The following is a 25,463-nucleotide window of genomic DNA, read 5'->3' on the forward strand; positions in this document are numbered from 1 at the left end:
TGCCGCACGCCTCCTGCACCCCAACACCCTGCCCTGAGCCCACTTCTGAACACCGCGTCCCCTCCTGCATTCCAACCCCTTTCCCTGAGCCCCTTCCTGCACACTGCACCCCCTCCTGCACCCCAGTCCCCTGCCCCATCCCTACATTCATGGCCCTGCATACAATTTTCCCACCCAGGTATGGGCCAAAAAATTTGCCCATCCCTGCTCTAGATAGTGACACTCTTATTTGGAACAAAGCAATGGCAAAATAACCTGAAAATATTCCCAGAGACTGACTCAAAGCATCTAAAACAAATATTTAAAGTTCCAGATTTTTAATATCAAAATTATAAATAATCTAATCATACAATGAATCTTCAGTGCATATTAGAAATTTTTCTTGCACAACAATAAAGCTAATGCACTGCCAGTTTTCAGCCAGTTGTTCATCTCAAATTAGCTGGATTGATTTAGTAATGGTTTTTAATACTTTTGTAAATTGTATTTATTCCAACACAAAACTTTACTAACTCACTGCTCTAGCTTGGTTTTGGTTCTTTAGCCAATTTGCTTAAGGATTGTTGGTACAATGTTTTGTTATTCTCTTGTCAACTCTTTACATCATTGGCTGGATCTATATTTTTGCTACAGTTATCAAAATTATAGTGTTGCCAACTCACAATTTTATCATGAATCTTGTGATATTGGATGTTTTTCTTAATGGCCAGCTCCTGATGTCATTTAGTAACTTAAGAGTCACAGCTTTTGGGTTTTTTTATTAAATTAAATTAACTTTCTAGCCCATGTGGCAGTGGAGAAAAGCTAAAAAATGTAACTAGGTGCACCCTAGGCTCAAAAAGCAGCAGTCAAATTTTAAAAAGAACCTAAAATGTATTATTTTTAATAATCTCATTATTTTTTGGAACCTTACTTTTGGGAGTTAGCAATACCGTAAGTTCCAGGTGTCAATCAAAAGGATGTTTGCTGTTTCTCAAAATAGATTAAGTGTTGAGAGTAGGTTGAGTGGCAAAGTTGTGTAGTTTTGTTACCTTGTAAGAAGCAGTGTTTTGAAGTGACGATAGGGGCAGCCAAAGATGAAATATGTAGGTAGGTGGTATTACTGTTTATCAGAGGGGCACATGGATTGCATCAACTATGGTAGTATCCACTGCTCCATCATGGAGTAACCAAGGTACTGCTGTGTTTTGAGAGAGAGCATGGCTATCCTCGTGGCCAAAAGTGAAGATGTTTAGTAGAACTTGCAAGAAAGAGAACAGATGAAATCAGACAAAACGGGACTCTTCGGCTGAGTTTGAAATGATTATTTACTCTTTTTTATTTTCTAGTATGGGTCATCACAGTTTACCAACACAGTCAGAAAGATTTTAGAGCATAGTAGCTGAACTGAGCTGGTGCTCCACTCCTGTTACTCCCCAGGGAGCTGCTGATGCTCAGACCCTCTGAGCATCAGCCCCTCTATGTTGTATAATTCTCAGCAATAAATTGCCACTAGAGGGTTGCACATGTCATTGCTCATGTAATTCAAGTTGTGTGTTATCCAGCTTACGTGTAAATGTAGGTGAGGGTGAAGGGGCCTGGCCAGAGAGTCAGCAAGGAGCTTGTGGTGGGGAGGGGCACAGCAGTGGGGTGAAAGGAGCAATTTGCCTGCCTGGAGGTAGGGGCTGGCTGGCCAGATTTGGAGAGGGAGGAGTGTACAGCTCAGTCTACATAAGCAGGGAAATGTGTAGCCCTCAAGTAAGCTTCTGTCTGTGATGTTTGTAGACAGCAGCAGAGAATGACAGGGAGTTTCCTCTACCTCCAGCACCAAATGGGCGGTCTTTGGGTCTGTTCTTAGTGAAAATCAAACTTTTCTGGTTTTCCAGTTTTGAAATTTGAGGAATTGACCAGATGTGATTTTCAAAAGTTGTTGTGTTATACAGATTTGAGCTGGACAAAAAATTTCCATTGACGGTTTTGTTGAAATTGAAATCGTTAGCAGAAACATGTTGATTCTGACAAAATTTTTCAACAGAAATAAGTCAAAATGTTTCACTTTGAGAGTGCTGAAATATTTTTGTTTTGATTCCTTTTGTTTAGTTCATATTATATTTAAATATTTAAATAGTATATTTAATATTAACATATGTTTAATATTTAATATAATATAAAAATAAATGAATTAAAATGATAGAAACAAAACACTTCAGCTCTATCAAAATAAAATATTTCAAAATGGTCCCAAATCAATTTTTTTCTGAATTTTCATTTCACAGCAAATCTCAAAATTTCAGATTTTTGTTCCAATTCAGAATGAAAACAAAATTGAAAATATCAGTATTTCCAGCGGAATGTAAATTCCAGTTCTTGGCCACCTCTAATATAGAAAGACATACAGAGAAATACCATTGAGTTGAATGTAGGGCCTTGTGTCATTTGGCCAATAAATGTATAGCAATATTAACAATAACATCTGAGAAACAGTAATATTTAGTCATCAAATTGATGTACATAGCAACTTTTCCAACATGAATGTATTAACATTTCTATAATTATTTTTCACAGGACTCTGGGGTGATGAAAACGGTACCATTTCTCTTCCTTCTATTTGTAAGCGTAAAACTGTATGGACAATAGAGAGAGAAATTCTAAAAGACCAGAACCAGCAAGGAGAATGTCCCAAAGGATGGCTGTACTTTGGATTCAAGGTAAAAAAAAATATATTTTTTTTTGTTTGTTCAAAACCCATTATAAATTTATGATAGTGAGTTTTAAGGATATTTAAGGATATTACAGATTACTGAAGATACTGTTTTCCCTTTTGACAACAGGCTTTTTAGGCATATAAATATAGGCCCCAATTCTGCAAATGATTATGCTAACCAGTACTTCTATACACAAGTAATCTCATTTAAGTTACAGAATGTTTTGACTTCGTTGAGTAAAATGCAAGTGCTTGTGTGCGAAGTTACTCGTGTTTTTGTGTCACATATATTTAGTGTCTGAAGGATTGGGGCCTTAGCCTGTTCCATACCCCATGGCCGAATTAAAACATATGCACTAAGAAGGCTTTTATTGCCTAGGAGTGTGATTCAAATATGACAAGAAGTCTGTGCTAAATGGAGCCCTGTATTTTTCCTTCAGAAATTGTCACATTCCTATACATGTTGTTACAATAATGTTCAGAAAAGATTATAAACCTAAGTCTATTCACACACTAGAGTTACAGTGATAAAATTTTCTTTCGGTTTATATTAAACCTGTGTATTCTGTAACCCCGGCACAGATAGGTAGCCAGACTCTCATCCCTCGTTAAACTCCACTGGCTTCAGGGCTAAATTTGGCCCAAGGAACATTTCACCTTTTAAACTGGTTTGAATCTAGCCCTGATCGCTTGTGACTGAAAATTAATATCAAGAATGTAGAAGAGATGTGTTTACGTAAATAAATGTTTATTTTTCAGTGACCTGTTTGAACTGATTTGATGGCTTCAGCTCAGTTCCTGTTGGGCAGTTGTCCACATCACAGTATTCATGACCCAGCTGATCTTGATTTTTCACTCTTGTTGACAGTCTTGGCAGAGAGGCCTAGATACTGAAAGAGCATGGACAGTGCCCTGCCTGCTTTTGAAATAATTGTCATTCTTGCTTAGGGTTCAAACACAAGGGCAGGCCATTGCCTTTGTTGTACCTATACTGTGGGTAATCAGAAGACTATAGTCTTCAGGGCTGTCAATACAGCACCTTTAACGATCACCAAACTCATTTTAAAATGTAAAAAAGTAAACATTTTTTGCTTTTGGGAATAGTGCTTTTTGATACAAATTCCAAAGGATCCAGACCATCTGACGAACTGGTATTCTGCCCAGTCTTTCTGCAGTGAACAGGATGGGTCACTAGCTTCTATTGAAAATGAAGTAGAACAAGGTACTTTACTGATAATACTGTATTGTATTATAATAAAGATGACATTTTATTTATTCTATTAAGAAGTAAAGCATAATCTTTATTACAAAACCAGGAATTAAGAATACTCACATTCCAATCCTGGCTATGCTACTAACTCTTTCAAGTGACTTCGAACAATCTCTTTAAAATCTCCATTCCTCAGTTTCTCAAACTGTGAAACAGGGATAATATTTCCTTGTGTTCCTCAAAAAGTGTATTTTGAGGATTAGTTATTGTTTGCACAACACTTTGTGCTTACATACAAAGGTGATGCATGAATTAGAAATGCCAAAGATAGAGGGATACATTTTTAAAGATTGCTTTATAAAATTCCTATATTAGGAAAACAACATTATAATATTATAAAATCTACCTAATTAAAAATAGTGGTAATAATGATGAAAAGCTAGTATCCTTGTTGCATGAATGTAGTGCATTGGGTCTTATCTGTACTATATTAGATTGGTTTTTTTATAGACTCTAGTTTGGACTGGTCAGAGTAACAAACACCTGTGCACTTGGCACTTTTTATGTTCCCTGTTCAAAAAAGTCCCAGGTTAAAATTTGTCATGTGTGTAAAGTTTTTTTTTGTTGGTTGGTTGGTTTTTTTAGTTGAACTAAAAATCTAGCCTTCAAGCTCTGTTACACAGTCTAATTTTTAACTATCATGGAGAAATGCATGTTCAGTGAAACAATCACATCAAAAAACTAAAATTGTTCCAACAGCTATGGGAACCTCTTCAACCCTAATTAGATAACGGTCTAGATCCTGACCCCACTGAAGTCAATCAGTACCAGTAAATTTAAGATTAGATGGAAATGAAATGCTGCTAGTGCTCTTTCTTTCTAATAAGGACAATACCAATGAAATGGCATTGGCTGATGATTAAGTTTATCCTTTGTTTTAATGTGCTAATTGTGGCTATAAAGAGAGAGTTGCCCAAATGACTTACAATACTGTATGCGTTAAAATTCATTCTTTCCTTTTGCAGCTTTCATAACAATGAATCTGTTTGGACAGAGGACTAGTGTTTGGATAGGTCTGCAGAGTGATGATTATGGAAAATGGGTGAATGAACATCCGAAGGTATATTCCAATTGGTCTCCAGTTGATGTAGTTCATGTAAGTTTTATGAAATGTGTTTTGTGGGGAAGTGTTGTTTTGTACATAATAATCAATGATTTATTAAATTGTGGGGAGGTGTTGTTTTGTACATAGTAATCAATGATTTTTTTAAAAGGATAGGGCCTGATTGACAGGGGCTCAACCTGGGCTTACTTTTGCATGTGCTAATAATGGGGGGTACAGTTTCATAGGTCCAATTAAATGGTCCTCTGTAGACATCTAGCTATTTGGGGTAGACACGCATATTGAATCATTTACTCCTACAGCTATTTACAGGCACAAAATTGGGGGCATAACAAGTGGTAATGAGTTTTTAAAATCTGCTCCAAAGAGATTGGGGAATCAAAATTATCATGAAGTGTACTGTGCAGTGTATTGCTTTATGCATAGAGAAATATTTAGTTAGTTCTGATTTCACATTCTTTCAACTGAATTATGCAACATTTTCATTATGATGTTTCAATTTTTAATTATGATATTGTACATTGCACTGTTCATGTTTAGTGACTGTCAGCTGGTTAATCTTCGGCATGCTTTCTCTTGTAATTTTTATTTTAATCTGTTAAGAGTTGGTTTTTAGGCAGTGTTTATTCATTATCATGATATATGTTTATTACAGGGTCAGAGATATAACAGTGCTAATATTCAAGAACAAGTTCCATTGTGTACGTTGGTATCAAATAACCCTAATTTTCATTTTACGGGAAAATGGTACTTAGAAAGCTGTCAGAAAAAGTATGGTTTTATCTGCCAAAAGGCTCAAGGTAAGGATTTGTTTCTGTTTTACTCTCGCCCTCAGCCCTCTCCACTGTTAATTAACTTACTCACTTTCTTCTCTCTCAGCTGTGTTATGTTGTATAAATTCTTTATAAACCATGGAATGTAAATTACCTCTTATATGGTTTCATGTCAACAGCCTAAAACTACAAATTATCTGTAGCATTTTGGATAAATCAGCATTGTTACGTGAGCAATACCAAGGGTATTATTTTTGGTTTTTTCTTCTGGCTACACAATGTATATCTTAGATCATGGAGGGGAACAGGTATTTGGGGTGATGCATAACTTGGAGTAATGGTATGAAATTTAGACTAACCATCAGAAAAAACTACTGACAATGAGATTCAGTATGAGACCTGTAAAACTGGATTATAGAAAACTTTAGGAAAAAGTACTGTAGAGAACAATCCACACAGACAGAAAGATAGACTAGAAGACCTAATATAGTTGGGTTTTTTCCATGGATTCCAAGGCCAGCAGGAACCATTGTAATCTTCTAGTCTGACCTTCTGTATAACACAGGCATAGAACTTCTGCAAAATAATTCCTAGAGTGTATCTTTTAGAAAACAATCCCATCTTGATTTAAAAATTAGGGCCCCCATTAGCAACACTGCCGTTTGATTCCCCATTTACAATTACTTTTTGAGACCTATATTTTAGCCAGCTTTTAATCCATTTAATGTGTCCCATATTATTTTTATCATAGAGACAAGGTGGCTGAGGTAGTATCTTTTATTGAACCAACTTTAGAGCTACAGAGAGCTTTTCTCACTTGGGATGGGTCATTTAGTCATTTGTTCAGAGCTTCGTTTGTAGAAAAGTTACTCCAGAGAGAAGAAGCAGGAATGAAGACAAAATGGAGATGATGCAGCTGCCCTTTATATTCTTTTGCCATGTGGCTTGTATTTCCTTTGTCCCAAACACAAACTGCCCAGCACATGGCATGGAAAAGCCTTAGTATTCTGTCCATAAGGATACCAAATGCCTTGCTGACTCATGAAGTGTATTCCCAGGTTCCTTGCAGTGGGTTCATTGTACAGTTGATTACCCTTGAAGGGCCATCGAACAGGCTAGGCACTGCTGATGCTAATCTTTCTGGGGACGTCACAGAAACACAGCACAAGTTTGAAAATACAGATATACCTCACCATACAAAGTGATACAAAAATATAAACAAGATGATCATACTTGGCAAGTTATAACATTTTCGCTATTTTTATAGCTGCCTTCACTTCCCCTCTAAACATATTGGTATTTTTTTACCAGTAGGGCCTTCTTCCTTGATTGTGGGTATCCAATAAAGAGTTCTTGAGTAATTCCCAATTATCATTCACATTTTTCTGATTTTAAATTCTTCCTCCCAACTGATTTGGCTCAGAAGTGTTTTAAAGCTTTGTGCAATTGATCTTTTTTTCTCCCTCTCATCTGGTTCTGTTACCGTTCTATCCATTTGCCAGAATCAGTGAGATACTGCATAGGATATGTGACGCTCTTTACAGCTAATTTCTGAAGTCATCCCATAGTCTTTGTACTGTGTGCATTCATCTTTGACTCTGAGACTCATGCACAATTTTATCCCCTTGAAAAGGTAGACCTCACAGTTGAATATGTACATTACTCACTGTGCAAAATATGTATTTTTTACAATTCAAAACCAGGCTCTTATTAGCATAATAAGCAGATAAGCACACCTTTGGATTACTCCAGCTCCTCAGTCCAGTGGGAGATCAAGGAGATCCACAGTAAACAGGTGTGTAATGAGACCCTCTAAGGTTACACTCAAAACATCACTGTAAAACAGCATCACTGAGCTGGTGCATGTTTCTGTGTATATAGTGCTTTATGGGTACTTACCCTGGGATTGAGACCCACTGGCATTAGTTCCCCTTTGAATTCTTGTTGAAATTCAAAGTTTGAGAGTTGAGAGAGAGCCTTCCTCTCTGTGTACTGAATCGATTCATTTTCCACACAAATTCAATCTTTGGCCTTGCTGTGATTTCAAACAAGAGTCGTGTGTGTGTGTTTGCTGTGTTGACATGGTCTCAGGGATGTTCCTAGAAGAACTAACAGATTTGGAATTTTTACATTTGTTTTTAAGGATAGCCATTCTGCTTTGAGAACTGTTATTTTATTAAACATTGTCTGTTAAAGGAAAATGTTTGATACTGAAAATACTGGATATTTTGTCTTTTTCTTTCTGTTTGTTGCAGATACGTCCAAACATGCCATAGATGCATCTGAGATGTATCCAGTACCAGATACATTAGAATATGGAAACAGAACATATAAACTAATACATGGGAATATGACTTGGTTTGCTGCTTTAAAAACCTGCATGGCAAATGGAACTGAATTGGTCAGCATTACGGACCATTATCACCAAGCCTTCCTCACTGTCATTGTAAACAGACTAGGATATGCCCACTGGATTGGACTCTCTACCTCAGATGTACGTAATGGAGTCTGTGCATATGAACATGATATTGTAGATTCATTTTTACAGTAACAAGGTAATAAGCTGTTAAAAAAAGAAAAAGAAATGCATATTCACTTGAAATTGGTGGATTTGTAAATGGAGATGAGCTTGCAGCAAAAACCTCAAGCTGAATACCCCTGTACTTGGGAGAAGTTCAGATCCTGAAGCCAAACCCAACTATGCATCTTGGGCTTATCTATAGTTGTAACACAACATATAAGCTTCATTAAAGTAAATTGTAATCAGTGTGGTGTCACCACTGCATGATATGCTGGTATGATGCTAGAGTCCCAGCACTGAAAGGAAGCTTAAAGGCAGAAAGAAGAATATTCATAGGCAAAAAGCCTTTTGTAAGCTGACCACTGAAGTGGCTTTGGCTTCATTCTTGGTACACTTATGCTCCAGATAACTACTTTATTTATGGTCAGCTGCCACAATGGTTCCTTTAGTACAGTAAAAGTTTTTTTAGCCAGCATGTTGGGGAAATGGGAGGTGCTGGTAAGTGAATAATTCCAGTTAACTGAGGAGGAGGGAGTTGGGGCGCAGGCTCTGGGAGGGAGTTTGGATATAGGAGGGGGCTTGGGGCAGGGGATTGGGGAGTGGGAAAGGTTTCCCACATGTGGCAACCTGTCCCTGCTGTTTCTAGGTGGAGGCACAGCTAGGCAGCTCTGCACACTGCCTCCACCCAGAGTGCTGGCTCCGCAGCTCCCACATATTTTATGAGGCTCTTGCGGAATTACATAGTAATGGTCCTTGGGAATGTCTACATGGTTTAGTTAGGAAGCTGCCTTGGAGGAGGAAAAGCCAGATTTGCCAGCCCACGGAAAGGATATCAACCCAAAAGAAGAAGCCACTTATGTTACAGTAACACATAAACACATCCTAAATTTATTTTGGCAGAATGGGCTTAACTTTGAGTGGTCAGATGGTACCAAGTCTTTGTTTACCTTTTGGGGAGACGAGGAGTCACAGTCACTGGGCAGCTGTGTTTATATTGATATCAATGGGCAGTGGAAAGGTGCTAACTGTGAAAGACTTCTACAAGGAGCAGTTTGTCATGTGCCAACTGGTAAGTCATTGTTTAATTTTATATTAAATCTCTGCAGCAACTAATTTAGTTTTACACATTGGCTATGGAAGCATGTGAACAGAAGTATGTTGGTTCACAGTTGAATACTGATTATTATAATATTATAAAATATATAAATATTTGGGGCTAGAGTCACAAAAGGACATAAACTGCTTTAGGTGACTAAATCCCAGAATCAAGCCCCAGTGGGATTCACAAAACTGCTCAGGTGCCACCAAACTCTGTGCTTAAATTACAGCAGTAAAAGTTCCCTAGGCACCTACTCTTCTGCCTCTGTGCATGTGCACGTCAGCCCATGTCAGATGTCTCAGATGCCTAAGCCCCAGCGTCGTGCACTAAGTGGAGGAAGATAAGTGTTCCTATGCCTAACTTACCTGCAGGCCCGATCTAGTCAACGTGCTCAGAGCTCATCTATCGGCTCAAGCTGTCATCGGCCAGCTCACACAAAATGAGCAGCATCAGCCTACACCTCATTACCATTGCTATCATACTCACTTGGGATGTGGGAGACCCTCTGAGGCGGAGGGATTTGAACAGTGATGTCCCATCTTTTGGGAGCTTCTTCTGAGCATTAAGCTATTGGATATTCTGATGTGGTGTTCCCAGTCTCTCCTGTTGACGCTGTTCCATTGTGGCTCAAGGGGACTGAGTCCTGGGTCTCCCACCTCCCAAGTGAGTGCTCTAACTACCAGGTTACAGAGTCTTTCTCATATTCGCATCTGTCTGGCCCCATGACTGAGAATCCGAAGCAGGTGGAGCCACCTCCCTGCAGCCCACACTTAGGCACCTAACTCCATTAGAAGGGCAGAGCTTAGCAAACCTTGGCATCCATTGGCTAGCTGAGATGAGTAGACGCCTAGTATGTTGGCTTTTTTGAATCCCATTCTTAGGTGCCAGTTTCTCCCCATTCATTGTATAGAGGCTTAACTCAGGCTTTGTGAATCCTAGTGATTTTTAGGTGCCTAAAAGTTGGTGTGAAGCTAAATAAAAAAAAATGGACTTTGGGTTCAATGGGAAGAAGGAAAACACCTTCTTCTAACTGGAAAAAACTAATGAGAAATGTTAGATCTCTTGGATTAAGACTAGATTTAGCATGAAGTATAATACACTTTAATAAAATTCACAGAGCATGGATGATTTGGTGGTCATCAGTTAGAAATGAGTAGACTCTTGTCTAGATTTCCTGGATCCAAACCACAGTTTAAAATCCTTCCATGGATATCTTAGCCCTGAGGTAAATAGAGTTCCAGACAATTTACTGTGTAAGAGGGTTTTTGAATAAGACCAAAAACCGAGATCCTGTTTTCATTCTCTTACTTTAATCATAAATGATATTGTACTGCCTAGCAAAGAAGGACATATTTAACAACACTGGTGATCTACTTAAAATGATGCATCAAAAGTAACTAACCGTTTTTAATTTAATTAAAGTTACTGTCTCTGCTGAGTCTTTTGCAGTACTAAGCAGTGTCCTTTAAATGTTTTTTCAACACAGGACCACATTACCCTATCCAAGGGCCCAATCCCACTGCCATTGACTCCTATTGGCTTCAATGGGTGTAGCGTGTCCATTTAAAAATATATATATTGAGCTAATTTCTCACCAGACGGCATCTAGGGTGAGGAAGGGCAGCAGGATCAGTCACAATGATGCATCAAAAGTAACTAACCGTTTTTAATTTAATTAAAGTTACTGTCTCTGCTGAGTCTTCTGCAGTACTAAGCAGTGTCCTTTAAATGTTTTTTCAACACAGGACCACATTACCCTATCCAAGGGCCCAATCCCACTGCCATTGACTCCTATTGGCTTCAATGGGTGTAGCGTGTCCATTTAAAAATATATATATTGAGCTAATTTCTCACCAGACGGCATCTAGGGTGAGGAAGGGCAGCAGGATCAGTCACAATGATTGTATTTATTATGTGGCTGTATCCCTTAATTGTATCGTATTTGGGTTTAGGAATAGTTTACTTCAATTTAGCTTATTCCTGCAAAAAAAAAGAAAAAATAGATCTTAACTGTCAGTGAGTCAAGTTTCCATTTTTCTTTATAATTTTTACAATAAATAAAGATTTTCCATGCCATAATACAGTAAAAAGATTACCAGTTTACATGTATGCTTCTCAAGTGTAAAATTATTGCTAGTATTATTCTAAAATGATTTGTGGGATGTTTATTAATATATTGTGTTACTCCATTAAACCTACAATGTTATTTCTATCACAGAAAAGAAACTAATTGAATACAAAGGCTTATGCTCAGAAAAAAATGTCACCTGGATAAAATTTAGAAGCAATTGCTACAGGTTTTCCACAGTTTTTGAGAGTACAAGTTTTGATACAGCGTATGAATTTTGCAAAAAGCAAGGTAATCTGTTATTAGTTATCTTACAGCAATAAATGTCATGTATTCTTCTGAACATTTTAAATAAATTATTTAAATAGTGGCCTGTTTTATATGGGAGAGAAGATGATATTGTAACTAACTAAAACAACTAACAAATGTTCTAAAATACATCAAGATATAAGTTTTCTTTGCATTTGTATAAAATTCATTGATTGTCTCTTCAGATTACTGTAAATATCCTGTGATCACAGTTTCACAACAGTCTGACAGTTTCAGATTTATAGCTGCATTGTAAATTTAGAAGTTATATAGTTTAACCATAATTTAAAATCTCTAAGATAACTATGTATAATATTGAACTTTTGAAGCGCAATATTAAGTTTTGACACCATGCAACAGGTGTTATTTCTTCTGTAGCAAAAGCCCATGAGTGGGAAATGTAACTTCCATGTGGTGTGTGAGAATGAAACAAAAATATTTTGTTTAAAGAGACAGGCTGGAATTTTCAAAGGTGCCTAAGAGAGTTAGGTGCCCAGCTCCTACTGAATTGCTTTGAGTGTTGGAAAACTAACTTCCTAAGGCTCCACTGAAAATTACTGTATATACTCATTCATTAGTCCGTTTGTTTATAAGCCAACTCCCCAAGATGGTTAGATGAAAATAGCAAAAAGTGTATGACCCTTTCATGAGCCGACCCTATATTTCAGGGGTTGGCAAACTTTGGCTCTCGGCCTGTTAGGGTAAGCCGCTAGTGGGCCTGGATGTTTTGTTTACCTGGAGCGTTCACAGGCACGGAGCCCCTCAGCTCCCAGTGTCCACGGCTTGCCATTGCCAGCGCGCCAATTCCCACAGCTCCCATTGGCTGAGAACAGCAAACCGCAGCCGCAGGGAGCTGAGGGGCTCCATGCCTGCAGACGTTCCAGGTAAACAAAATGAAAGTGTATTAGATATTCAGTTCAATTATTCCATTCCTTAAAATCATCACATTTTGGTGTGGACCCATTTATAAGCCAATCCCTGCTCTCTGATGCGTCACTTTTTTACCAAAAATATTCGGCTTATGAACGAGTGTATATACAGTAAGAAGGGCCATACTGGGTCAGACCAATGATCCATCTAGTCCGGTATCCTGTCTTCCAACAATGACCAATGCCAGATGCTTCAGAGGGAATGAACAGAACAGGGCAATTATTGAGTGATCCATACCCTGTAGTCCAGTCCCAGCTTCTGACAGTCGGAGGTTTAGGGACATCCTGAGCATGGGGTTGCATGTAGTTATCTTGTGAAGAGTGAATTGCAATTACAGCGGGAGGAGATGATTTCCCACTGTGGAAGGCTAGATGAATAGAGTTTAATTATGTTCTGAACATGATCAACAATGAAGAAACTTGGTATATATGTTTCATCTACAGGATCTAATCTTTTAACTATTAAAGAGGAAGATGAAAATGCTTTTGTTCTGGAAGAATTGCACCATTATGGTGGTTCTGTCCAAAGGATTTGGTTGAACAAGTTTGTTGTGGACAGTAAGTAATGGAATACATTAATATGATGGTACAGTTACATTTCTTATTTTAATGTTGACAACCACATACCAGAACACTCAACTTGTTTATATCAGCTGTCTTTGTCAGTTTAGGATGCACTGGAAATACAAAGTTCTATCTCTGTAGCGGTTAGAGCCTGTTTGTAGCCTGTTTGGTTGGAACATTCTGGCTTGTGACCCACTATAATGGCTGGCTCACAGGAAGGATAATACCCTTATTCCTTGCCGGGGCAGGATGGGTGATCACTGCAGAGCAGATTCCCTTCTGTTTCACATCCCCAGCAACTCTACTTCACAGTGCAGAGAGACACCCAGTTTCATTGCCCACACCTTAACTGCTCATAATGGATGACACTGTTTTTGCTGTGAGAGACAGGTTTCTCAATGGGACCATATGCAGTCTGCTCCTGGCAGGTAGGCTACCTCTCTGAGGCTCTGATCTAGGAAAACACACAAGAACGTGCTAACATCCATCCATATTCAGGAGACACGCAAGTGGTTTCCTGAATAGGAATGCTTTCCTGAATTGGAGATGGAGGGAACAAAAGAAGCTCCAGCAGTGCATATCAGAGAAGATAATTTTGCCCATATTTTTGGGGAGTGGGCTCTTCAGAATCCCCCTATTTAGTTGTCCTCTCATTCTTTCCTGTTCAGCAAGTATTTAAAGACAAATTACACAGACCTCACAGTGCTTAAATATTTTTGCCCTTAGATGACACATTAACATGGATTGATGGTTCTCCCTTAAATTATTCAAACTGGGGCATCAGGGAACCTGACTTAGATCATCTCAAAGGGAATTTTTGTGTTGCTTTGAGGACCACAGATGGAGTATGGCAATTATCTCCCTGCAGCGAGAAAAAGGGATTTGTATGTAAAATGGATACAGGTATGTGTTTATGTGAAAGAAAGTAACCATCTCCGTATAACATTGTTTTATATGCCCCTGGTTTCCCCTTTTCCTTACTTTAGCCTTCCTCTGAAATGGTGTTCAGTTAAGGGCCTTTAATGCCGTTGCACCTTCAGTTTTCCATATGTCTGCAATCCTCTTCACAACTGGACTTTGCATCCATTAAGCCTGTAGTCACATGCCTCACTTGATTTTTGTAGTCTATATTTCATTTTTTATAGATTTTTTCCCCCTTTTTATTCATGGATATAGCTTTGAAGAAGTGAACTAACTTCAAAGTTTGCAATTTTATCACTGATGTTTTTTTCCTAAAGATGATTCTTTATTTCTGGTCCTCCCTAATGCCATTCAGAATTGGCCTGTAGGACCCATAAAATCCTTAGTTGTGGTCACCTTATTGTGATGGGGATGCAGACCAGTTTATAGTTGCGGGACAATGGGCACTGCTACTGATGGTGCTAGAGCTGCTGTAGCTGCTTTCCAGGCTGCTGAGTCGGCTCCTCTGCTGAGCAGACTATGTGGCCTCCAGCCACAAGGGCAGCTTGCTAAATAATGTGAAAAACAGCCTAGGATAGTGGACTGAACAGAAGCCAGCTCCCTGATTGTGGCCATAATCAAGTCACTTAACCTGTCTTCCCCCCTGTAAAATGGGGATATTTAATAATTACTTACTTACTTAACAATCTACTAAAGAAGTGGCATAAAGTGCTACTATATAAGTGCTAATGTTCACCAGAGTGTGCACAAAAGCCTCCAGTACCCCCCAAACTCTTAGCTTAGTCATATAATTGTTCTTTGAAACACTATAGAGTGTCGGAAACTTCACAGACAATAGTCACGATTTGTACAATAAGAGATTCTCACTCTCCTTTTATACATGAAATGAAATATAGAGCATCCTAAAGAATTAGCTGACTGACCCTCCTCGAAGTACCAAGTCTGCCTGACATATAGTGCTACTCTATAGTCACAGGGGACAGGAATCATTACATTTTGTGGATTAAAAAAATTATTTTGCAGGCCCACCTAAAAACACTAAAATCAGCATAAGCCCTGCTAGTTAGTCTTAAACCAGGCCTGTGTAACGATGCTCCCCTACTTGTCCCCGGTGAGAATTTCTTTTTTTTTTTCTTTCTTTTTTTTTTTTGACTAAATATCACTACCATTTTCATAATCACCAAGGCATGGTAAAGTTCTGTGATAATTTTGCAAGGTTCTCTTGTGCCAAAAAAAAAAAAAAAAAGAGTCCCCAACGTTAAATTGTACCAAATATATTTTGGGAAAAGCAGTAGAATCTTCTAAGTTTTCTCCTCATGAAACAACTGGCTCATAAGACAGGTGGCAGATAGAAAAAATAGATCTTTGATTTCCACGCTGCTACAATTCTTATATAGATCCAGTGGATGACTGAAAGTTGTATCCAAGTATTTATGCATAGACTTTTCTATGTCACTCAGTAGTATAGTATGTGCCTCACAAATATTAATGAAATTAGCCTCACAATTTCCCTAGAGGTATGTAAATGTTATTTCCCCCCTATAGAGAAGGACTTGGCCACAGTCACCCAGGAAATCTGTGGGAGAATCAGGAATAGAATTCAGATCTTCTTATTCCCAGGCTGATTCCTTAACCAAAAGACCACTGTACGAATAGAAAAGACTTCAAAGTATTAGAGCTTGACAACTCTCACCCAGTAGAGGCCCATTGCCTCCATTGAAACCCGTGGCAAAAATCAGGTGACTTCTGCAGAAGCAGATCAAACCATAACTGAGCATTCCTGAACTTTAGCTCCTTCATGTTCAGACCACGCTTATCTCACATGCACTTTGGTAAGTGAGAGAATTTCAAATGATGCATCAGGCCATATTTATCAGAGTCTGTTGTAACTCCCATTGACATCAATAAAGTTAAATCAGGGATGGCCCATTATTGTTTAAAGTATGCCCCTCCCCCCACAAGTAGCAACTTTACAATAAAGCATGTATGTTAACTTTTATAAGTTGTCTGAATAATTTTCATGCTAACTCTAAATTCTGTTTCAGATATCTTTGCAACAGCGCAAACTGTAAAAGGTAATTTCTGCTATGTGATACATTTATATTTTTATCAGAAATACTGAAACTAAAATGTTTTCTGCATCTATTTTTATGATATTACTTTCTTTCATTGTTATAGAACTTTTCTTCTTCTTCCTTTTTAGCATCAAACAGTGGTATCGTAGCTCTAGCTGTAACGGTGACCCTTGTGATGGTGGCTACTATTTCTACATTTCTGTGGTGCCTGTACAAACAGAACAACCATCTTTTCAACAGAGTTCGATGGTTCAGAAATTCAGATTATTCACAAATGAACTCTGAAGATCTAGCTGCGGAAGAAAGCATCCTCATTTCTGAACTTGAGAGAACTAGTGAAAATTAGTGGTGCAAGAAGGACTAAAATAATTGCATTTAATACATATAATACAAAGAAACTCTACAGAATAGTTCATTTTATGAACTAGTTACTACCTAGGACCAAATCACACCTCAGTCTTTTGCAATGGACAAAATGAAGAGTGGAAAAGCCATTCAAAGGAGCAAGTATCTGTCAAAAAGAAGGGGAGTGAAACCTAAGTAGCAGCTGTATGTCCCCTCCCTCTGCTCCCATGGTAGCTTCTCTGTGTGAATTCTCTGCAATAAGTCATCTGCAGATTTTTAGGGAGCACAAATGGGCAGAGAGGGGTTAGAACCAGGAAACACATGGTATTCGCAGCATCAGCCCATCAGCATTAACTTGGGTAGGTTTGCATTCCATTCCTGGAAACCCCTGTGGAAAATAGGTTTGCTGATTAAGAACAGATTTTCTTTGAAGCTCTGCTAGGGGATGGATTGTTCAAGGATTATCACTCTCTGTGATGATGCAAAAACCAGGATGTTTGCCTCTTCTGTTCGCACAGATTCAAGTAGACAATCCTGCTCCCACTGAAGTCAATAGTAAATCTCCCATTGACTTCGGTGGTACAGAGCAAGCCCTGGGATGGAAACTTGTTCTAATTTGATTTTGATTCAATACAGTTTAAGTGACCAGCACTAGGAGAATCAGTGAGTCTTTCCCTTGTGAGAGAACCTAGAATTCTCCATTTGCCTGAAGATCCTCAGGATAGGCCCACAGATCTCAGGACCTGCAAATCCTCTCATACTACATGGGACAATTCAACAGAAACCCTGAGGCCTGAAGGCAGCAGAGATTTTTCACTTAGCTTTGTTCCTTCTGTGTATTTTGTTGTTTGTTGCATTTTATTTTACACAAGAGGCAAAATCTGGCCATAATTAACATTAAATTTTTGCCCTGATTTCAGGAAACTTAAAACATAATCAAATTACTACAAGAATCTTTTGCTCAATACCCAGTTTTGTGCAAAGAGAATGACATTAGTATCATTTTTCAGACATAGGATTACCCCATGTAGATTTCCAGCATGTGGAGAAGTAGAGCCATTCTTGGTGGCTTTGCTTGCCTGTTTTGTTTAGGGTTTTTTTGGTTGGTTGGGCTGGGGTTAGTTTTTTTTAATTTGGTTTAATTTGTTTGTTTTGCAAATATAAAATTATGGGTGGGGAGGGAATTTGGAGTGTCAGAATTGACCAGTTCAGTCCACCATTCCTATCTTATTGTTAAATTGAAATACTTAAAACTTGGCATGGTGTACAGACTTTGACTTCTTCACATTGTTAGTACAATAACAGGAGTTACTCCAAGTTACCTGTTAAAGATTAAACTTTGAGATAACATACTTGGTGGGGGTGAGGTAGGGGGTTTCTGCAACAAACTAAGCACCTTGCGTTGATCCTATGTTTTTAGTTGGTGTCTGTATGAAGAAACTGATTATGATCAGTTTTATCAAGCTATGATAAAAACTTCCTTTGCTTATCTCTTACATAAGGAATTACTGTGACACCATCTAATTCTCATAATTACAATTAGCACTAGCCCAGGACTATAAGCGTTGATTGTGTTTTCTGTTCTTCCTTTAACTTGCTTTTCTTGGATCACAGGCATTTTGTATTATTCCTAATCTGAAAATTTGATGAACCCATTTTCATTCTGATTCATACCGATATTGACAATTTGTTTCACTGTTATTCCAGTTGGAAAGTTAAAATAGTGCACAAAATGCTCTTCTGTAGTTTTTTCCAACAAAATTGTGTTTGAGCCAATTAAATCACACCTATTTCACCAGCCGCAAATTCATTCCTTGTGCTTGTGTGGATTCACCAGAGCTGGTGCAGGGAGGTGTACATTGCACTTTGCTCTGCCAGCCCATCCCCTTGGAGGGAAAGAGAGCAGGGGATTTTCTTCTACCATGTTGTTTTTAGACTTTCCACTGACTGAAGGCAGACTTAATTCCTTTGGGGCCTCCAATGCACAGCATCCGTGCATCTCTAACCACCCGGGCCACATCTCGTTCTTGACATGTGCTGTATGTCAATGGGACGTCAGCCAGAGGGGAAGCTGTGGCTGCTTTTCACTCTGGTGCTAGTTCCCTCTTCCCCCAGCCTCACACGGTTGGATTTTCCACCTCTAAAGCTCTGCCAGCACAAACCAGGGCTGAATTTAGCCCTTAGCTGAATTTTTTTCCTTCCTGTCCATGACAGTCTTATAAATCCATGTTAATAAAATCCACAACACACCCACACAGTCACATACTGACATAATGATTGTCCGGCTACACTCTGCACATTCAGCAACAAGACTCTCAACCTTCTGGTACAAAAACATAGGTCTCTTCCTGAGCCACAGTGAAACCTCCGTTAGCTGTTAGTAGTATGGGGGGCAGTATAACTAACTTGATAGGCCAGCCCCATGAAACTTATGGCCTGATTCTGATCTCCTTTACATCACTATAAACCAGGAGTAATCTCATTTTAAATCTGAAATCATAATCTAACCATGATTACAAACACATAGGCAGGTCTTACTCTAGCCAGTAGATGGCAGTGGTATACATAAGAGCAGCCAACTCATTTAAAGTTAACTGGTCTTAGAAGTTAAACAGATAGGGTACTACTTATAAGGAATTGTACAGGGTCAGCTCTTACTCCTTTTGAAGTTAATGCAAGTGTTGCCACTGATTTTAATGGGTGCAAGATTGAACCCTTAGGATGATGTTTGCACATATATCAATTTAATTTATAATTAGAATCAGTGGGAGGATGACAATTTCATTTTGCGACAACTTCCAAGGTTTCAGAATTTGTTTTTGTTCCAAACTGGAATGAAAACAAAATCATTTGAAAATATTGAGAAGCAAAATTGTGTCAGAATGTCCATTTGGGATTGAAAAGGTCAAATTTTAGATTCCCCTTTCTCTGGTATTGATTGGAACATCCACCTTTGACCTCAAAAATTTTGCTGTCAAAAACTACATCCAAATCTTTACACCTCTGTGAAATGTTTTAGCTTTGATGAAACAGCAGGTTTTGTTTTGTCAAAAGTGTTCCAACAAGCTCTATTTATTATAATGACATTTGTTTTAAGATATGTACACATTCCTCTTTCTTTTACTTGTTGACTCTCAGCACAGTATCTTCTTTATCAAGGCTTTATGTATGAAATGAAAAATGCAAAAGCAATTTTTATCATCTACTATTTGTTTCAGTTCTGTTTCACTAGTGAAAGCAGATTTTATCCTTCCTCAGAGCTTATTCATAAGGAGCTGAGCCTTGAATATGCTGAACACCCTCAGTTTCCACTGACTTTAAGCAGAAATTGATGTCAGCCTAGATTCAGATCCTAAATACTTAATTAAAAAGAGGAAGGGAATTAAAAGATACTCTAGAGTATTACCTCACTTTAAATTAGAGACTCACTTTTGATATTCTTGGATTTTTTTCCTGTGTCTTAACTCTTCTGTAACTTTCTGATGCTTCTGTAATGGAGTAACTAGTGGTAATGATTAAGGAAAAGTAAGCATTCCATCAGACTGGATTGCATACAAGTGATCATGTCTTATTTCTGTAATATCCATTCTAACATATATACATTTCCAAGAAGGCCCAAGTAGATAGAAACAAAAGTCCCTCCTTTACTACTACTTTGTATTTGGGTTAATAAAGCATGTTATTTTTTGTTAGGCAGCTGCTAATTTTGACAAGCTCTTTAAAAAAAAATGCAACCTTTCAACCTACTGAATAAGTCTCCAATTTTAACAAATAAAATAAACTGTCTTCTAAACAGCTCCCATTGGAACAGAAATTAAATTGTAAATACGACAAATCTTCAAATTCATGATGGTTAGATTGTGCCCTGCTCATGGATGGTTGCACAGAGGAATAAGCTCTCTCTTCAGCCCCGTCACCTACTCCTGATACAATCATGTAGGAATGTCCTGGATCTTCTTTCTTTGGAAAAAGAATGGCGGCTGCATGCCTAATACTCTCCCAACCTTTCTTAGTGGGTAAAGAGGGACAGAAATGAAATGGAGCCCTGGCTTCTCCTTTTGTGTGTGACATTGCTACCAACATAGCACCTATATTGTATCAACAGATAGCAGCCATTTTTGAGTTGAGGTTACACTGGAATGCCTAAGCCTGTAAAATTTTAGGCCTGATTCTTATATTTGCACTAGTATAAGTCCTTTAACTTCAGTGACATACAGCATTTTAAAGGAGAGGAAAATCAGGCCTAATTAACAAAACTAGTGTCTGCAAGGCAGGCCAGCACACAAATAGTGGTGTCCAGCCATTCAGGCAATGACACTTTAAGCTCCTCCACAATGATTAGGACAACTAATGGAGTCTGACAGCTGTGCCTAAAATGAACTATATTGTATCAACACATAGCAGTCATCTTTGAGTCAAAAAAATTCACTCATGTAATTGGTTTCCTTTTTATACGGATTTTCTTCAGGAGCAGCTGAGAAAATCCCCTCCACTACCCTCCAAATCATATGTGGTGGGGATTTTGAAATGACTATTAAAAATTACCCTTTCAAAACTGTCTCCTGAGCATGTTTCTTCAGATCCCAGCTCTGAGGCAGCAACTTGGAAAGGCTCCACTGGAAGTTGGCCCAGTAGAGTGCCTCTCATTCTGCCATCTGGCAGATACCAGCAACATAGTAAAAGAAAGACATAGCCCTTTTCCATAGCCCCCAACATTCCTTCTCCCCTCTTCCTCCCCCCCCCATTCATGGGGCAAGATAAGGGATTCCCTTACCCCTTCCAGGCAGAAAGTAGGAGATATACACGTGGAAAACCCCCTCTGGCTGCAGATCCGTAGGGAGCAAGCCAGCACAAAGATAATGATTTGTAAACTGAAGGAAAGGTGGAGTCCAGTTATTCAGTAGCTTCAGGCATAAAGGCTTCATTAACATTTGTTTCAACATTGCGTCAAAAAGCTTAATGCTTTAAGGCTTGATCAGCCACTTATGCAGAAACCCTAACTTCAGTTGCTGCCAACTGGATAGAGTATGTAAACTTTACAAATAGCTCTGAATGTATCTATACAATAAATAAATAATTCTGAGGCTTAATTAGGTATGGGCTCAAGCATACAACCTTTACTGTCGTTAATAGTTCCACTGGCAGTACACTACACTACAATCCTTTGAGAGATCTCCCACTGTCACCAATGAACGTACCTATCTATAACTAGTTATTTACTCGATCCCATTGATGTACTTCCTGAGTACCTAAAATTCAATGTGACCGGAAGGGTTCTTTCCTCAAGGGCAAGAATCTAACATGGCTGCTGCCACATAGGACAAATGGGCCAGGCTGTGGACTGATAACACTTTCCAAGTGATTTCATGGTAAGAACAGATGAAATTACTTTAAATGCAAATGTATTTGCAACGTTTGAGTTTACATAGGGGGAGGGATTACACTGTGGCTTTAAAAAGGGGGATGAAGGTGCAACAAATCAGCAGTGGCTTCTGGAAACTCTGCCTGTGACAAATAGAGACAAATAGAATACCTACATGGGCATTAACTCCTGAGTCCACTGAGCACTCTCCACCGCTGGCCTCCAGCCAGGAATGGAGATGAGCCCCTTGCCCTCTTTGAGGTGTTTAGTATCTACAGTCACCTACCTTCTGCAATTATTGAATGCGAGCACCAAGATTCTGGCTAAAGGAGCATATAGGAAAGGGGAGAAACTATTTCACGTGCCCTCTACCCTGACCCATGTGTCCACACATAAGCAGCCAAAATCTAGTCCCATAAATACATTTAGTTAATAATATGGATTTTAACTCTTAATATTAAGACATGAGCTTCGCAACTCATCACTCTTCTTGCTATGGTCAGTAACAAAGTTGCTTCATCCTTTTCTAGTATAAAAAAATATACTGTGAAGTCAGATAGGTTTCTGTTGGCCTTATGAGGTGTTCAGCTACCTGTTCCTGGGCAGCACAATGCCAAGAATGCTAAAAGCAAAAACCAAGAAAAATTAAGATCACTATCTAAAGCAGTGTTATAAAGATAACAGGGATCAATTATACTTATTAGTCAAGAAGACCAAAACAAGAAGTAATTGACTGAAAAAGCAGAAGGGAAATCTTTATTACCATAGGAACAGTCAGACAGCAGGACAAGCTGCCAAAATAAATTGTAGAATTACCCTCAGTAGAAATATGCAATTACATTGAATACCCATGGTATCGGAATGATCAAATCACTCCAGCAACGTTGCAGGGAAACAAACTAGAAACCCCACTGGATGTCCCTTGCAGTTGATCCTGTGTAAGAAATCACAACATATTTTCTCTATTGATGAAGCACTATTCCCATCCTGCTCTCTTCCCACCAGCCATCATTCCCCACAAGTATTCTACAAACACAAACTTGGTATTCCAAGACCCTAAGTCCTCCAAAATGGTATTCAGGAAACATCTCCAATGTACCATGAAAGGGGCCAGAATGAAAGCCAGGAAGGAAGTATATAGACAACAAAACCTTCACAATCCCCACCACAGCTGCCAAAAAACAGGCAAACGAACAATAAACAGAACATTCACAAGATATAAGAGAAATGCAAATTGCTAAGGAAGACTAGGGATCAACACAGAAGCCTCATGGAAGGTGAGATAGTGAGTCAAGAAGAAGGAATGTCTATTTTTCATTATATTTTTTACAGAGAAGCCATAAACAAACTTGCAATTGGACACTTGATAGTCATGTCATCATTTTAATAACTTGAAAATATCTGTATTGTACATGATGCAACAAATCCATGGAAGGGAGTGGATAGGCCCTACCCCAAAACACCAGACTCCTCTGAAGCACTAAAGCAAAAGATGTTTTTCTTTAAAGAGATGTTGTTTGTTGCTTTGGATATCACCACAAGAAAAATAATTCTGGCTCAGATGCCCTCCCAATGTTTCTATCCAAGACATTTAGATGAACCAAATCACAGATCGTGCCTGAGCTCACTATCCAGGGTGAACCTAAGCAGATTATTTGCGCTCCTGGAAAAATGGTGACCAGTTCCCCTGCCAATCTCCTACATGTGGTGGCTGCCCGCACTTTGAAGGCCCCTTGCTGAAGTGCAGTCTATAGGGATCCACATTCTCTCCACATCTGAGAGAGAAATTCTCCTTGGTCCTATAACCTGGGGCTCACCAGGCCCACTATGGAGAATAATAGCACTTCCCTTCATTAAGGATGCTGAGATGAGGTCCGAGAGGGCTTTGTTTGGGCCTAGGCATCTATACCACCCAGCTAAAGCAACATTCAACTTGAGACAATCACAGAACTAAAAGTACTAGCTGATAGGTACCACACTAAAAGACAGAATTCTGCTTTTTCATCCCCGCTCTGGCACTGATTTCCTCTTAAGAAAACTCACTTAATCCTGCTGCCTCAATTACCCAAACTGTAAAATGGGAATAATAATAATAGTGAACTCAAAGGGGGAAGAACTGCAACCACAGAGAGCTAAAACTACTTCATAGGTGTATTAACATTTAACCACTTTGGGAGAGGCGATGATTAATTAATGAGTATATGTTTGTAAGCATGTTGATGCTGTAAAGTGTTACATATTGTTAGTAACATTAGTGCTTTTTAAAGCAAAGGTCCTATTGTTTCACATAAAACTACCACATGTGGAATGAAAAAAAGCTTAAATGGAAACTAACAAAACTTGCTGAGCACAGACCAAAACATCGTAAGAGAGTCCTGCAGCACACTGTGGTTTGTTTAATATTTTTATTTCTGGTGGCTCTTGATTGAATTCAGGAGGAGGAGGATGGCATTTAGACTCCAAAAACAGCTGGAGGATCAAGTTTGTTAATTGTTCGTTAACCCTCTATGGAACAGATTGCATTTGAAGTGTGTATAAAAAACATCCCAGGAAAGCATCAAAAGTAATTCAGATCTCTTTTGAAAAGTAACACTTACATGTGTCTTACATATTTACCAGGAATGAAAGAGAAAAATGAGGTGTATTTTATTATATGAGGTACTAGTAAGTTCCCAGACTGAATATGGAGAAAAATTCAGTCAGCCTCATTTTCTCCATGATTTTTTTTTCCACTCTGGTCAGCAACCTGAAGGCTGAAATAAGGCCCAATCTTAATGAAGGGCTCTATGGGAAGAGTTGAAGTTATATGTTTATTCTGATATAAAATATATAGAGAAGAATGCCTATTCACGGATTGTAGGCACTCTGACAATAATGAAGGGCGAGATTTTTTTCAAGGGCACAAATGGGATTTGGGCACCTATCTGCTCTTTGTGCCTTTGAAAAATTCCATCTACATTTACAATCACAACTATTCGGCTGTATCAAGCAATAAAAAGAACAGACTGGTCAGTGGATAGTAGACACCACAGCAGCATATTCCCATCCCACGCCACTTAAAAGTCCTCATTCTTCCCTTGCATCCCTAGCAAATAGATAGTGTTGTGTAGTATACAGATACTTTTTCCCAATTGCTGGTATATTGGGGGGGCAGGAGAGGGAAAGGAGGTTTTTCAGAGGGTGTATTGAACCAAAGTCTGGCTCATTCAAGTCAGCGTTTGGCTCGCTATAATTAAAATATATGCCATGGTTAGAGAAAAGAGAGTATAAATGCATTAAATAATACCTACTGGTAGCTTAAAAAAAAGAAAGGCAAAGAAATTAAATTTAGGAATGAATAAATGATTTGTATCATTTGTTTAACATGCTAGAATTATTTTGCTATTTGATACAGTTGCAAAACAGAGACATCTGCTGTTATCAAGCCAAGTGCCAGCACTGATTTAACTGAATGTATTATTGTTTTAAACAAACAGATCGC

The 25,463-nt window shown here is 38.6% G+C and overlaps 1 protein-coding gene across 3 annotated transcripts in view; it reads left to right on the forward strand.

Moving 5' to 3' along the window:
• The window catches only part of PLA2R1 (phospholipase A2 receptor 1), an 83,541-nt gene that overhangs the window by 57,764 nt on the left and 314 nt on the right, over positions 1 to 25,463 (forward strand). For 2 of the 3 annotated variants that reach the window (XM_050969172.1, XM_050969173.1), the window contains exons 20-30: positions 2,545 to 2,687; positions 3,788 to 3,905; positions 4,919 to 5,049; positions 5,672 to 5,816; positions 8,045 to 8,283; positions 9,211 to 9,379; positions 11,628 to 11,768; positions 13,160 to 13,273; positions 14,006 to 14,182; positions 16,246 to 16,275; positions 16,404 to 18,420. In XM_050969172.1, coding sequence (XP_050825129.1) covers positions 2,545 to 2,687; positions 3,788 to 3,905; positions 4,919 to 5,049; positions 5,672 to 5,816; positions 8,045 to 8,283; positions 9,211 to 9,379; positions 11,628 to 11,768; positions 13,160 to 13,273; positions 14,006 to 14,182; positions 16,246 to 16,275; positions 16,404 to 16,621 — 1,625 coding nt within the window. In that variant the 3' untranslated portion in view covers positions 16,622 to 18,420. Of the gene's footprint in view, positions 1 to 2,544; positions 2,688 to 3,787; positions 3,906 to 4,918; positions 5,050 to 5,671; positions 5,817 to 8,044; positions 8,284 to 9,210; positions 9,380 to 11,627; positions 11,769 to 13,159; positions 13,274 to 14,005; positions 14,183 to 16,245; positions 16,276 to 16,403; positions 18,421 to 21,907; positions 21,990 to 25,463 lie in introns of those variants that run through there. The other variant, XR_007776470.1, reaches the window with a different exon arrangement.

This window comes from Gopherus flavomarginatus, chromosome 10, assembly GCF_025201925.1.
Source record: "Gopherus flavomarginatus isolate rGopFla2 chromosome 10, rGopFla2.mat.asm, whole genome shotgun sequence".
Classification (NCBI taxonomy): Eukaryota; Metazoa; Chordata; order Testudines; family Testudinidae; genus Gopherus; species Gopherus flavomarginatus.